The sequence below is a fragment of the Pempheris klunzingeri genome, chromosome 19 (assembly GCF_042242105.1).
Source record: "Pempheris klunzingeri isolate RE-2024b chromosome 19, fPemKlu1.hap1, whole genome shotgun sequence".
Classification (NCBI taxonomy): Eukaryota; Metazoa; Chordata; class Actinopteri; order Acropomatiformes; family Pempheridae; genus Pempheris; species Pempheris klunzingeri.
Window position 1 is genome coordinate 18,072,409 of NC_092030.1, and position 16,055 is coordinate 18,088,463.

At 41.6% G+C, this 16,055-nt stretch overlaps 1 protein-coding gene across 1 annotated transcript; it reads left to right on the plus strand.

The window, feature by feature from the left end:
• Positions 1–716: 716 nt before the first annotated feature.
• agpat2 (1-acylglycerol-3-phosphate O-acyltransferase 2 (lysophosphatidic acid acyltransferase, beta)) lies at positions 717–15,465 on the plus strand. Its single transcript, XM_070851097.1, has 6 exons — positions 717–953; positions 7,268–7,401; positions 10,207–10,382; positions 10,616–10,711; positions 12,203–12,275; positions 12,389–15,465. The coding sequence occupies exons 1-6, from the start codon at positions 778–780 to the stop codon at positions 12,544–12,546; spliced, it is 813 nt and encodes a 270-aa protein (XP_070707198.1). The 5' UTR covers positions 717–777; the 3' UTR covers positions 12,547–15,465.
• The last annotated feature ends 590 nt before the right edge of the window (positions 15,466–16,055 follow it).

The window sequence follows — 16,055 nt, forward strand, 5'->3', positions numbered from 1 at the left end:
ACCGATGCCAAGCTACGCAGTCTGCCAATGATTAGGATCACTGCACATATTAAATCAGGATTAATGAATGATTGATCCTAATCTTCCAAATCATGTCAACTAGAGCTCCTTGACATGAGCTGAAACTTCACAGTCAAGGCGACTGGACAGTGTCAGATTATAGCCAAGGATTGGATTATCACTGCTAATCCAATTATACATGTGGTGTATCCGGCTGTCAAACTGGTCTCATTCTGAGGATAACACTTTGGAGAGAGTGAATCCACATAGGCCTATTATAGCAGCCTGGAATCTGGATGTTTGACCACACAGAACATCACATATCCTACAAGATCTCTGATTTTGGAGAGGGAGAGCTAACCTTAAGCTAATGCATGCTAATGAATAGTAATTGAATTTAGCACCAAATAGGCTTTAGAATAAACAGATTTTAAGTCTGTTGCTTGTGACATCTGACATAGTGGTCCACCAACCGGAAATAGAAAAAAAATACAACCGATGACGACTTGACTCCACCTCATGATGCCATTTAGCAACAGATGAGCAGCTTACATGCTCATATTGGGCAGCTAGGGATAAGCACTGCCATCGCCAGGGTACCCTGAAGGAGTACTTACTGACTGTGTAATGTTTGTCAGGTCCGCGGTGCTTCCCTGCTCTGTTGCACCGTAGCTGGACTGGATTTTTTTAGCGGCTTTCTCATCCTAAAAGGGAAAAAAAAAAGGGAAATCGGCGCGTGTTGCTGCTGGCAGCGAGTTTCTTGTGTGGCGGATCGCTATGGATGTGCTGTGGATGATACCGCTGCTGCTGATTCCGCTCCTGATGTGGACCAGCAGCACGTTTGTTTTTTATTTCAAAAAGTGCTTTTACGTGGCCTGGATGATGTGTTTGGCCCTGATTACGATCCCCCTGTGTATACTGAAGAGCGGAGGCAGGGACGTTGAGAACATGAGGTGAGTTTGTTTGCATAATCAATGTCGCTCACAGCGCCGTCTGACAGCTAGCCTGCGTTAGCTTGCTAGCTGCTAGCAGTAGCAGCCTTAGTTGATACTAAACATTCAGATTACGTTTGCGAGCGACGTTACCGGTTTTAGGGTTATATTTATACGGCAACACCGTAGAGCCAAGGAGCGTCTAGTCCACCAGTGAGCCTGGCATTTAAAGGGAAACCCAAAAATAAATAAATACTTGATGCATTTTTAATTATGCATATGCTAACATTAGCCCTCTTGACACATTGGCAGCAGGAGCGTGTTAATGTTCGGTTAGCTGAAGACAGGAATGCTAACATTAACATTTACCGTTATGTCTCGTGCTTAGCGAAACAAGTCAGGGCCGATGTGTGTGAAACAATACTGACCTTAGACAGAGACAATTCTCCTCATTATGTTCTCTGTAGGAATGTCTGCAATTTAACTTCGCTCCAGCCAAATGCCTGACATTAGCTAAGTTACATGAGGTGAGCACATAAGTAAGTCTGCACAGTGCACATCACAAGGCAGTCATTGTGTTTCCAGGTCTGCTGTCAGCTTTTTCTCTTTTTTCTTTTTTTTTTTTAAATATTATTTTAAAACAGAAATTAGCCAAAACTCTTATTACTGAATTTTGATCATTCAAGTGTAGCCAGACCCACTGAGTTGTTAGTGCAATGCAGTGAATCCCATTTTTATGAGGCTTTTTAATGTTTTTGTTGAAAGTGAATGCAGCGGATGTTGAGGCCATGCTGGTGACAAAATGATAGAAACAACTTCTGATTTAATGCCATCTGATACAGGACCACAAATCACAACAGCCAACTAAAACCCTCCAGTGGCTAGGAGCATGCTGTAGATACAGATCCTGACTCTGACCTCACCACTGGAGGAAATATGTCATCTTACACTGGACACATACACACTGACCAGGTCAGCTGATACCTGCTTGGTCAGAAATGTAGTCCACCTTTAGTGTCCACTTTGTATGTTTTGTTTTTGTTGTTTCAGCTAAACCTAGATGGTGAGGATGGATTGCTGGACACAAACGACTGCATTCCAGTGATTACCTTGAAGGGATAGATGCCAGATGGCAAGTTCTCCCCGATTAGAGTAGGGTTACTGAATAGTTATGAGGCCCGTCCTCGGTGCAAGCTCGCTTGGCCTTGATCTGCTGACGGCAGCCCTGTCAGTTACAACAGCAGACCTCACTGCCTCGCTGCTCTAGGAATAACTGTTTCACAGTCACATTAGCCATGGTGTTGGTGTCATGTTGCACCAGTGTACCGTTCTGTCAGCTCAAAGGTTATCTGGACCTGTTGACCGTGTCAAAGCCACTGAATCGGGGTCAGACCTCGCACAGGGAATGAAAAGACTTTTTGGATGCACGTTTCACACACTTAACCAGCTCTGGCACAGACAGAGCTGTGTGATTCATCAAGGACAGAGCAGTCTGTCACAGACATTGGCTGTCAGACGAGTACACAAAGGCCTGAATTCTGGGATTGACTACTTGCTCCACAGCTGACTAAGGGGACTTGAATGTAACACAATAAACTATGGAAGGCCAGAACAGGCCCTCACACGAACAGCCAGTCAAAGGAGAAAGAATAGAACTCAAGTTACCATTAATGCGTTTCTTGCATTTCCTGAAACACTCTTGTTGGTTTCAGTGTGTTGTTGATGTGATGACAGAGTTTACAGACACGCAGAGTTATGTGAATGGCTAGTTTTGGCTAAGGCTCCAACTTTAATTATCAGGTAGGATCTCATGACAAGAGATAAAGGACAGAGGCTTAGTTTTCGCTCTCTCTCTCAATTGCTTGAGCTCAGGTTCCTCACTGTGTAATGGCATTTAACATCAGTGGGAGACTAAGCAGTAACATTGTCACTCAGACTATTGGGTGGCTGACCTTTTAAAGTGGACATAGTTTATACTACTCATGTCCTCGTTGATGCCTTTCTGAATGAATTAATCATCTGCCATGTCATTCTGATCCTTTCACCAAGTCCCTGTCTTGAGCAACCACCTGACCTTTAGCACCTGATTTGCTTAAGCACCCATATCTTTGATTGTTGGCACAATTTTTTAGGGACCGTTTATCCACGAGCAGCCAGGCTGTAATCTACGCTAAATGTCATTATGCTCTGCAGGTGCAGAAGGAATTTATTTGGAGACTGATAATGAAATGGACCAGAGGAAAAGCTTAGTGAATTGGCCATAAAAACAATCCAACCAAGATAATTTCATTCCCCTTGAACAATCTTAACAATAGCTGCAACACTGGCCGAGCCATTGCATAACCAGTTGCTTTTGCGCTACACTGAGTGTGTTATCACTGTAATGCAGTGCTGAAAGATAACCCAAAGACCGTATCCCAGTTTAAAGGTTAAACCTGTTCTACTATAGCATACCAGTTAAGCATACAGTATACTGCAAGGCAAGCTTGGCTTCAATTGAGCCAGCAGTGAGGGATGATTGCATTAGGCAGAGTCACAAGGTAATGAATGCCAGTAATAAGCTCAAGAGCTTTCTCGTGTCTTTGATTATCATAACATTGTGACTTTTCCCTTTTTGATATAGTAATTGAAATTTCTCCTGGTTTGATGGTCAAAAATGGAAGGCAAATTCATCATTACCCAGCCCCTCTTACAAATTGTGAAAAAGCTAAGCGCTTGGCAAGAGATAGTAAGGTAAATGTAAAATATGCACAGTATATCATATTACGGGTTATTAGAAGATCATTCAAAGAGAAGTGAAAATCTGATATGCTGCTCCTGCCACAGCTTTAACTCTGGAGTTCACAAAGTCAGCTCTCGTTTTTGGAGTTTTCGCTATCAGTCTTATCAGTTATGACAACATCTTACTTCCTGGCTCAACCAACAACCAGTCTGACATTAAAAAGATCATTATGTCATCTAAACCACTTACTATGTTTTAAGCGGAAATAAAGGCACATACATTTTTTGACCAAACCCAAAATGTCTGTTTCAATTTTCCATTAAAATCTAATGGATGTGAACTTGCTCCCTGGTCCAGCTTTTGCCGGCTGTACTTACTGTTTTATATTGGTCATTTCCAGTGCATACACCTCATCATCTCTGTTAGCTCTTAGTAGTTGGAGTAGTAGTAATAGTAGTAATAGATCAGGGAAATTGCACTCTGATTATGCTTGTTTATTTTCCTCAATAGTCCACAAAATGTACGTTTGTTACATGCCAATGAAGTCATTAGTAGCCAGTCCGAGCATCTCTGAGTCCCTAAAGCTGTACCTTCATGGGGCACTGTTTCAGCAACATCAAAACAAGACTCAGATTTTATAAGTGCATGAGGGATTTGTTCATTTGTGAGAAATCAGGCTCCTGTGACCAAACTGTGACAGACAAAACGGCAAATCCGTGCTCTCCTCATTTAGAGCTGTTCAGCTGCCATTCCAAAACAGAGTTTATGTCCAGCAAATGCTCCGTTTAGTATTTCCGTCCTCAGTGAAAGGGTAAAAAGATAATCAGCTCTGGCATCAGGGTGAAATAAAGGCTATTAAAATGTACTAAGTGGCTTTGCTCTTTTCAGGCCCATGATTATAGTGAGCGTAACCACAAAGAATTACCACAACAAGAGCTTTGATCAGTCACTTTCTTTTGTTTCAGAACAGGATATTGGAAATGATTGTTGGCAATGGTGAATTATTGTATCTATTCCAGCTTTCTCTCTATTTATGTGATGCTCCAACTTCAGATGAGTGCAAACTTGCAAAGGGTGGAGTCCTAGATGACAATCGAAAAAGCTACGAGTGAAACCATGAACCCTAAATTACCAGCAGATTGGCTGAAGGTATTTTTAACATGAGGGCACATCAGGACAACAGGAGGAGGGAGATGTTTTCGAGGGGGATATGATTCACTGATGAGGAAGGGACATGAGGTATTTTCTGAAGTGATGACTTCTCCGGCTGAGACAAATGATGGCGAGGGAAGGTCATCTACGATGGTGGTGTAACAGAAGCCAGTTTTGGTATGTTGCACCGGCTACTTTGTTAACCAAAATTTGTGGTTCAGGTTTGCATAGGAAAATTCTTCCCTCCTTTTTTTTTTTTCTTTTTTTTTAAAAGGTAAATAAGTTGTGGCTATATGGTCAGTAGGACACTTTAGTAATAGCAGATTGTTTTTAGTAAATATTATTTGATTACTTCGACTTGCTCAGAGTTCATTAGCTTCCTAAATAAATTGGAATTTTTGGGATGAAATGTTTTTTCTGTTTTCATGTAACACAGCCAAAGAAGAAACACATTAAATTGAGACAGCAAAAACAAAATATGGTCTGCATAAAGAGACATTTTTTGTTTTTCAGCCATCTTTCTGGTACATTCATGCCACTTAAGGCCTGTAAAATGAATCACATGGAGAAAGTTTGAGAGGGATAATCAAATGAAACTAGGTAAAGTTAGGGTGTTAGGTAGCCATCTTGTCTGCAGGCCACGTGACGCTCGGCACAGAATTGCATTCTTCATTTACAATTCCCTTTTTGTCCCTGTTCAAGTGGTCATTTCTCCAAATTCAACATCAAATGCCACTTTTAATGACTGCTGCAGTATCAAAGTTATTCAACTCCCTGAATAGATTCCCTCATAAGAGCACTCAATTGCAAATCAGATGTTGTCTCAAGCACACCTGATGCAAATAATCATGATCCTCATTAGTCTCATGAGGTGTACTTGAGACAGAACACATATACACGGACTGCCTACGGGTTTGTTCACAGTGACGTTTGGTTGCATGTTAGAAATATGGGTAAGTCCAGAGAAGGAGAGGAGATCATTACCTTGCACAAACAAGGAAAATGATACAAAAAGATAGCAAATACACAGTATGTTCTTAACGATACTGTTGGAAGCGTAGTTTACAAGTTCAAAGCTCAAGGAACACTACACTTCCGGGATGCGGCAGAAAGAGGAAGCTATCAACAGCTGCCACCACAGACGGGTGGCCAAAACCCCTCAAGTGACTGCAGAACACCTGCAGCAAGACAGGTTTCTGTTTCTACAGATTAGATTTCAGATTTCAGACCAGATTTCAGATCAATGTTACTCCATGTGCTTGAGGAGAGAAACTGTCGATTGGCGGGAGAAGGCAGGTTTTTGAAAGGGTTATAGGTGCCAAAGAGAAAATGATATGGTGTGCTTGGTGAAAAACGATCTTATTTAATTAAAGTAAAAGCATGTTAATCTGCATGATCAAATTGTGACACAAGCCTCTCTGGATCCGGTTGTTTAGAATCACATTGAAACTTTTCCAAGTCATGGCAGAGGTCACCTTGGGTATGTCTTAACAGAACTGTTATCTTCTGTTTCTGTACAAAGGAAGACTTAATAAGTCTAAAAACCCTGGGCCCTGAACAGAAGGGGCATAAACAGGAAACGTCAGTGTGGATCTTTTTTTTTTTTTCTTTCTATGTTTATCAGTTAACTTAAAGTGGAACACAGGTGACAGGTCTTGAAGCCCCATTAAGTAACCTGATTGTTGGCAGAGCATATTCGCCAGCGGCTACACAGTGTGAACCATTAACCATAGATAATATCAATATCACAATTACTATATGTATTCTGAAAATGTGACTTAATCTTTGCCTTATGCAAAAGTAGGTTAGCTAACACAGTAGTCATAACAGGTTTATAAGATGGAGATATGGTGGAGGCAGCTTTTTCTTTCTTCCCTAGAAAAATCAATGAATGCACCTTCTCGCTTAATCAAGAAAGTAATTAGCAGATTAATTGATAATGAAAAAATGCCCTTATGTCTGTACTACACAATTCTTTTATTGTAGGTATCTAAAAAATGAAGTGCTGAAATTGGATAGACTGCATGGAGTTACATTGGGAAGGCTTCACTTTTCATTTTGTGTTTTTTTTTTTTTTTTTTTTCCAGAGGCACACAGGCAGATGGTAGGACAATCTTTCTCAAAGCTTACTGGAGCGTACTTACTACAGGCAATTATTTAACCAACCAAGAAACAAACAGTGCTAATAGGGATGTTGTACATGGTTAATTTACCAGATATATTGTATTTTTAAGTCCTGCCGATATTATCTGATTCAGGTCACATTCTTAATGTCTGAGCTGGTATTCTTACAACAGACTGTAATAGCTTTAGTATTTATTGGGCTTTCTACATTCCACTCTTTCTTTCCAACCAAAGTGGGGGTCTTGTTAATAACATGTAGCCTACATACTGCACTCACATGACTGTGAGCGCTAACCTGTACGTATTCAAGACTGTAATTAACCTTTTTCCCCTCCAGGATTATCCGCTTCATGGTTCGTCATGTGAAGTATTTCCTGGGTCTTCGATTTGAGGTGAGCGGTTGGGAGCAGCTGCAGACAGAGGGACCCTATGTCATCATCTCCAACCACCAGAGCTCCCTGGATGTCTTGGGTGCGTACCATACTGCTTACATGTGTGACTATAAATAATTTTGACATTGATTTCACAAATGACAAATATAATTTTCCTCTCTTCATCTGGCAGAAAACGTTCTCTGTGTGCAGTCCATGTCTATTTGAATAATGATGCATTTGGATCAAAAATGAAACGGGGACTATGGTGATGACTTTGAGCTTGAACAACCTTATCGTTGTTTACTTGCCCTGTTCAAACACTGGAGAGACTCTGTATTAACAAGGCTAGGATTCCTTCATGAAAGTGAACACTTACAAATCAGATGTTTGGAAAACTCCCAAAACTGGCTGAAATATCTTGTTGGTTAATTTTGATGCAAGATGGTTGTGCAAATAGCAGCTTTTTGCAGTTCAAAGTTTGTTTTTATGTTCATCTCTGGTCTTCTGAGATTCAAATAAGACTACGCGTAACTGGGGTGGTAGTGTTTCACTCACAGCACTCCACCCTGTGCAATGTGACGCCATATTTGATGCACTGGGAGTTTTCTGGACACTTTCAGTCCTGCATGAGCAGCAGTCCCCTGCAGTTCACGCAGGACTTGTGGATGAAAGAACTGTACTGTTTGACTGGTTAACCTTCGTCAGCGGGGATATTTGAATCCACTCCTGAGTATGCATGTGGCCAATCCTCACTTATTGGCCAATAAAACGGACAAGCTGCCACCACACAGTTTATCTAAGTATTATCCCCCATGCTTTCCAGGACTGTATGCATTTTAGAGTTTTAGGGAAAACAAGTAGAGGCACCATGTGACATCCAGCAACATCAATTCATATAAAAGCAAAGATTTTTAGTCACCTGAGGAGCTGAGAAGTCTTTTTTTTTTTTTTTTTTGGTCAGTGTTGACATCCCCTTGTGGGAGGGAGATGCTACAACACCATGATCCCGAAGGGTTTTAATGGAGAGAGCTGTAGTCGCAAACTGCCTAAATACGGTGCCTGCTCTGACTGCTGACCTGGATGAGCTCACTGACACCATGATACAGGAAACCATCTCATCACACTGTAGACAATTAACAACTGCCTGATGACCTGAATGTATTTTACTGTAGGGTTGTCAGGCCCAGACACTGGAAATGTTTCAGAGGTAGTTCAGTTCTTTGTGTTGCCTCAAAACGCCTCTGTCAGCACTCATTTTAAAGTTTAATATAGCCAATCGATTATGTCTTTGTCAAATCTAATGACGTTTGATTTTACGTTATGATTTTATCCTCAACGCAGCAGCTTGGCATTGACTGCTGGTCAACACAGAATTCATGGGCCGCAGTCAGATTTCATGTATGTTCTGTTGTCTGACAACAGAAACAGAAAGTGAATTTTGATGCGTTCAAATTCACAATATATTTTACAGTACTAAAGAGAGCAGCCAGCTGTGACGATGCCGGATCCCGCGCACATTTGCAGATAGTTGCTGTCTGGTTTGGATCGGCCACCCAACAGTACAAGGACAGACTTGGATAAACAGTCGGGCTAAGACAGATTGCACTGAAGGTTAGGCAACAGTCCTGCTAAAACTGGGACAAATGTAAGATTATACCAGCTTTGTGCTGACGAAGGGTGTTTGAAAAGTGCAGGATGATTTGCAGCAGAGCATCATGCAACCACAGAAATATTTGGCACAGAAGATCAATGAAGAACCGATTGGTTAATATGTACACTGATTTTAAAAAAAAAAATAAAATAAATAAAATGTACGTATATGTCTGGCCTCACAGGACCTGGACTGATATTAAAGCTGTTAAAGTGATAAATTTACTGAATACCATTTAAAATCTGTTGTTTCGATTCGTTTCTCCTCTACCTGATCTCCTGATTCAGTTCCTTTGTGTTTGTCTATGGCTTTGCGTCTGTGGGCGTGTCTTTTAGCACTGTCTCATTCTTCTTGGTCCTAAATCTGAGCGTCGAGGACACCAACTTAGCAGAGGTAGATTTTTCTCTCCATCACCGGCAGGGAGAGCGTGTTTTTCAGTGCCGGTGAGTGATGAGGGCGGGCTCGAGGCCAGGGTAGTGACAGCAGGGGGAGAGTTGGGCATCTAATTAGCGCTGAGAAAACTCAGCATGAGTCTGATTTGGCGTTCCAAGTTGCCATGCCAACTGCTACACCCAGCCATTAATAGCTGCTCATCCTGGAGCTGATGTGTTGGGACCTTAAGGAACCAAGATCCCTCTCACTCTTTCTGATGTCATGTTGTTTCCGTCTGCGTTTTTTTTTCTCGCTTTAGTACAGGCATAGTATAGGCTCTACTACAAGGGTTTGCCACCCTTTATCCTCACACACCGATCTCTCTTCACTAATATCGTGTGTGTGTGTGTGTGTGTGTACGGAGCCTTTGCACCAGCTGTCTATTGCACGAAGGTTAATCAATTTCGTAATGTAACCTCTATTCATAGGGATAACTCTCATTGATAAAGTGAAATTTCTTTTCCAAAGGCACGTCATTACATCAGCAGGCTTTACACATGATGAGATCCAGAAAGTTGCATTTAGTCATTTGTTTTGCCACTGTTTAAGTTATGGACTTCTTTTAAGACACCCGGTTAGAGACTCTATATTTCTTTGCTGCTACTTTGAATTCATCTGGTAGAAAACTCATGCTTGTGGTCACATACTGTCCTTATTCAGCATGACTTACAGACTCACTTTACGTGGAGATGAGGTTACACATTTCACTTACAAAGCATTTAACGTTAATGGTTCTCATTTCTGATGCTTTGTAAAAACAAAAACCCAACAGTACCTCTGGCTGTTCGATGAGTAAGCTTCTTCTCCTGTGTTTCTCAGGCCTGATGGAGATCCTACCAGACCGCTGCACCATGATCGCTAAGAAGGAGTTGATCTACGCCGGCACAGTGGGTCTCATTTGCTGGCTGGGTGGCATCGTCTTTATCAACCGCAAGAAGACGAGCGATGCCAAGAGTGTCATGGCTGAGGCTGCCAAGACCATGTTAGAAGAAAAGGTAACCTGGCTATAGTTGACACAGGATACAGTTCTGTCAGTGATGAGAGAAGGAACAAACTAGTACTACGGGCTTTTTGCTTGTTAATACAAGATTATTTGTCACATTCATTTGACTCTTAGCTTCTTGAGCTTGCTTTGTTTTTGCACTTCATCTGTCACAAGGGTCTGCTTTTGGACACTTTGGCACGGGCTGATTTGCTCTTCAACCTCAATGTCCTTGTACCTCCACAGATTCGTCTGTGGGTGTTCCCAGAGGGAACGCGAAACCAGAGAGGCGACCTGCTGCCCTTCAAAAAAGGGGCTTTCCACCTGGCAGTGCAGGCACAAGTGAGTAATTTTTCTCCTTAAAATGCCCTTTTGTGTTTCTGTATACTGAGTAAACCAAGTGCAAGCTGTCCTATCTAGATATTTATACATGTGAATTAAGCCAACATTTCACGCCCTGTAATGCACAACCTCATCCTGTTCATTCACTTAACCCTGCTGCCAAAAAGGGCTCTGATGATAGTGGCTGTGCTCCAGGGACGCGTCTGCCAACTTTTGTCTCCTAAAAGAGAGACGGGGTAATGTTGCCAGCGATGTGCTGGTTCTAGACACATGGGGGAGCTAGCAACCCTATATGGCACAGGGCAACATTATGATTTAACCATATCCAGTATACGGATGGTGGCACGCATAGACGGTGCTGAATCAGCCAGGGATCTGTGCAAGGACTGCTTGAAAGGGTCAGAGTAGTTTGATGTGTTTACACATGAGCATTGTCATTGGGATATTTCTGTTTTGGTCTTCTTTGAAACTGTCCTCAGTTGTGTGTGTGTGTGATGTAACCATCTCCACCCATCAAACAATCAGAGGGAGGGCGGACGCAGCTCCCAACGCTGGACGACTCCCTTGTAATCGTCAGTTCAGCTGTGTGCGTTTATGAGCTTTATCTTTGCATGCGTGCAGGTGGTGCAGCACACACTCAGGGTCAGACAGGCTGAATGAATTACAAAAACACAGTAGAATGAGATCTGGCGAGAAACGGCGACGTGGTTCACCCCTGGTGAAAGTGTTGGTATGCGTGCTTGTGTGTGTGTTTGTATGCGTGAGCACATTTTTCTTGTTGCTTGCTGCTAAAGATTAATATCAGTTCGGTTCAGATAAGCACCGAGACTGAGAGGCTACAAAAACGAGGCCCCGCTGCTCCTTATTGGCAAACAGATTTCCTATAGGGGCTCAACTTGCTCTACATTTCAGAGCCTGCTTATATGTGCTAATATGTTTTATAAATCGTGCTTCCATGCCAACAGACACACCCAATTTGGAAATGTGTCTGTGCGTTGGTGCGAGGTGGCAGAATAACTTCACTTGAGGTCTGGAGAATAGAATCTGTGTTTATGGTTTTCCTTGTTCAGCTCACTTTACACTTGAGACCATTCCTGTGTGAACATGGACTATTTCTATCTCTGTGTTTTGCTTCTGCTCAGTCAAAACGCAGCCTTTTCATTTGTACCCAGCCGGCCAGATTGAGTAGAAGCAGGACAGCCCCCAGGGGGAGCCACGTTTGGCTCAGCCAGTCCTGTTGAAGGGCCACTCGGGGGGGCCTCGAGAGAGCAACTCGGCCTCTATTAGCAGCAGTGGAGGAGATGGAGATTGCTTGTGTCGTACTGATGACACAGAGAATGTGATGGTGGCTCAGTCAAGCATTTCTGTCTGAGGCTCTCTTATTTGGAAACAAATATAGTTTAGGAGTCAGTTTACTTTAGATTTGTGTGCGCAGCATGAAAATTTGGAAGTAATAATAATATTTTGTGATTGCTTCCTCTTGTTTTTCAGGTACCCATCATACCCGTCGTTTTCTCCTCCTACAGCAGCTTCTACCTACGGAAAGAAAAGCAGTTCAAATCGGGTAATTCAACTTGCAAGCAGTCCTTTCTTCATGTGACATCTGTATCTGTATGCAAAAAGCTGCTCGACGTTCCGTGAGACTGAAACTGACGGTGAAGTTTTGTGTCTCTGCAGGGACCATCAGATTGAAGATCCTTCCGAAGATCGAGACAAAGGGGATGACGTCAGATGATATATCATCCCTGTCTGACAAATCCTACAACGTGATGCGCTCCGCCTTCCTGGACATCTCTGAGTCCGTCACCCAGAGCAACGGGCCGTTGAGGCACTGAACATTTACCACACTCCCACCTCTTTCTCCTCCCTCTCCCCGTCTGAGACCCATTCCTCCCCCAGACCTCCCCGCTCTCCCCTGGGTCGTCCCATTACCTGGCCAGGAAACAACATGACACAGGTCTCTTGTCATGAAATCTCTTCTTGTCTAGTTGACGCCTGGTCCAGTCCGCCTACAGCACAGTCAGTCCCGACCCTCACTGTGTCTGCAGCAGCGCCGGCAGCAGCGCTGCTCTGCACGCCGTGAGCGGAGTGACGGACGGCAAGCCGAACAGTGTGGATGTGTGTTGTTCTTCATGCATGCCTTTTGGATGGCTCTGTCCACCTTCATCTCTCTCTGGCTTTCGAAAGCCTGGCTTTATAATTGTCTTACTTTATCACCATTTTGTACTTTTCTTTGGGCCTTTTTCTTTTCTTTTTTTCTCCATCTGCCTTCTGTTCAGCAGATAAATCTTGGCATTTTCTCTTTTTCTGCTCATAAATGTCCGCGGATATTCATGTGCTCCTGTCATGCTGCCTTTGTTTTAGTTCTCTTTGGACTCCTCTTCTTGCACGCACACACATACACTTTCAAAGCACCCCATCTCTTTTCCTTCCTTTTCCTATTAGTGTATTCTTCCCCCTTTCTGCATTCCAGTCTAAAGACAGATGACATGGGGTCTTCATGAGCGGTGGAGTGTGTGGAGGTCAGAGGTCGACCATGAACTTCCTTGGTTCTGTCGCTGTGAATTCGTCTCTAAATCCAAACTGGCTCTTCGACCCAATGACTACTAGCTCCACGACATTCTCCACGATGTCAGAAAGCAAGAAATCCAAGGTTACAAGATACAGTGTATAACAATAGCACCCATCTGTACTGATTTAGTGGACTAAAGCGAACTGATCAGTTTTCAATGTTGTGCATTGTCGGTGTATCATTGTGCATTCTTTCACTTTTCCTCTCCAAAAGATTAGAGATAGCGTGCGTGCAGCATTGAGCAGCAAGTGTCTTCTCGCCGTATTCTGTATTTTTATTTTCTATTTATTTCTACATCGGATAATGTAGTTTTGTGTTTTTTGTTTTTTTTTTTAAGGAGGGATCACAAGTTCTTTGCTCTGTGGACAGAACTCACAAGTGAACCTATTTAAGATGTGTCAAAAAGGTGATTTCATACTGTGCAATGTTTCAGCATTACTGTTCCAAAGTGCAAGCTACCTGCTGTGCCATGATGAAGAGTCTTTGGGAGGTTTCAAATGTAAGCCCCATGATTATCTCACTATGACCTGCTAAGTCAGTCATCATGTGACTGATTTCACTTTACCAATGATAGAATTTCCCTTTGCTGGTGATGTACAATAGTTCTTGCTGTTGGGAAGGGGGTACAACTCGTGTAGAATTGTGAAATAATTTAGATCTCAAGCACTGTTTGACTTGGTCCAATTTTATTTGTTGTGATTAATTTGAAAATTCTCTAATTACTAACAAAACTAGCACACTCAAGTCTACATCTCAGAAGAGTTTCAGGGTTGTCCTGTTTTTTTCAATATGAAAGTGAAAAGGTGAATAACACTGTTTTAGCTGTGATGTTCTTAATCTAAAAGGAGAATATGAGATTATTATTATTATAAAAAAAATAGTGGAGATTTTGGCCTTAAGTTTGATTGGTTGTTTTGTTGCACTTTGGATTCTTCAGCTAGTGCGCTCACGATCAATTTGTGTTTTGTAAAACGTACTGACAATGATTTCTAACCAGATAGAACTGACTGAACCGGTTTTAGTTTACATCCAGGTCTTAAATTTCACGTTGCTCACTGCCTTCACACTGACTCGCTTATTTCGCCGCTTTTGCCCATCAAACACCATCTGAGAATGTATTTCAGCATTCAGGATATTTGTGTACAACTAATTGCATCTTATTGTCATATTTCTTTGAAGTTCTTGTATTACAGTGCGATGTTGTCTCTCATGCAGTTGGCATCAAATCTAGGTAATGTATTTATTGACCATTAAATGTTAAATTTAGACTGATTTCTCGTGCGCACAAGCCTTCTGCGGAGATCGTCTTGTGAATGGATTTATCAATACTTTGGTACTAAGCCTGTACTCTGCTGTTCATAGTTAGCTGCAACAGTAGTTTTAGCGATTCCTGCTGGGCTCTCGGCTTTAAGTACATGTGATGGTCAGGATTTCATTTAAGTTCAAGGCCAGTATCAAATATGAGCCCCAACTAATTTGATTCTATATTCTTTTTTTCCTAGTTTTAATATATTTATTAACTACTATTAACTATTTTTATTATCTCTAAGAGCCAACTTTACCTTTGCAGCAAGTGGTTTGAATGTTATAAAGTACTCTACCAAATTGATTTCTTCCAAAATATGAATTATACCATATAAATTTTGCTAATGGAGTGTTTTATTCATTTATTTTCCTGTTAAGTTCTTGGTTATTTTGTAATAAATGTGCGATTTGTAAGCTTTGTGTCATGAGCTTGAACTGGCTCTGCAAAACAACCCCGCCGGTTGATATTGGACAGTTGTTTACGAACTAATATGTAAGATATTGGAAAAGATTCAAAGTATTCTGAACCCTAATAAAGCACTTTTCATGCTGAGTTTGGGTGGAAAAATACAAAGGACTTCAAGTTTTCTCTGATTTTTCACCAAAGCTATTAAAGTGTAATTGGTTGTAGCTTTAGATGGATACGAGAAACAGAGCTGACATCCTGCAGAGCTTTGTATGTGTGTGGTCCCTTACTGTGTGTGAGTGTGTGTGTGTGCGCGTGTGTGTGAGAGAAAATTTGCACACATGGTATAGATGCCCATTATAGTATATCTGGTTAATATTGATGTACAGTAGTGTTCTTGATTTCCGCTATTCTGGGTAAACGTGAATGCCTTGCATAAGACTTAATAAAAATTCATTCTTTTTTTCGTAAGTGGTCGTGCACTGAAATGCCTGCTTTGCCTTCCTCTGTGATTTATATTGCAGTCAGTGGAGGAAAGTAACTCAGTACATTTATTCCCATCTCATGTATGTGATTCCTTATTTGTAGATTAACAGTTTGCATAGTGCAAACACTGCAAACGTCTTCATCTTTCCAGGTAATCTGTCTCAGTGAGTCCTAAAAGTATTTCAAAATTCAGTAAAAGTTATTTTACTCTGAAAATGGCCATCCAGTATGAGTACTTGTAACACTTTAATTACAAATTCCCTGTTTGCTTTGACCTCAGTAAAACTTGAAATACTTTTATTCGAGCAACTGATCTGAATTCTCCCTCCACCACTTACTACAGTACATATATAGGAGAGATCAACTGCAGACATGCACTGTTGTCGTAGCTTAATGGATGGTTTGTCTTATATCAGCAGTGAATACAGGACCATGTATTTGCAAGCATTACCCAGTAATCTTTTCATATTAGTGATCACACGATGTTTTTGATTACGATTTTTATTACAAAATGTTACAAAACTAGGTAAAAAATGTCTATTGGTGCACTGCGAAATAACTAAAAGTAATCATAA

Excerpts from the sequence above, each read along its gene's own strand:
- agpat2 (XM_070851097.1), top strand. The coding sequence starts at position 778 with ATGGATGTGCTGTGGATGATACCGCTGCTGCTGATTCCGCTCCTGATG. Across the intron at positions 954-7,267 it reads AGGGACGTTGAGAACATGAG|GATTATCCGCTTCATGGTTC; the intron begins GTGAGTTTGTTT and ends TTTCCCCTCCAG. Across the intron at positions 10,383-10,615 it reads AGACCATGTTAGAAGAAAAG|ATTCGTCTGTGGGTGTTCCC; the intron begins GTAACCTGGCTA and ends GTACCTCCACAG.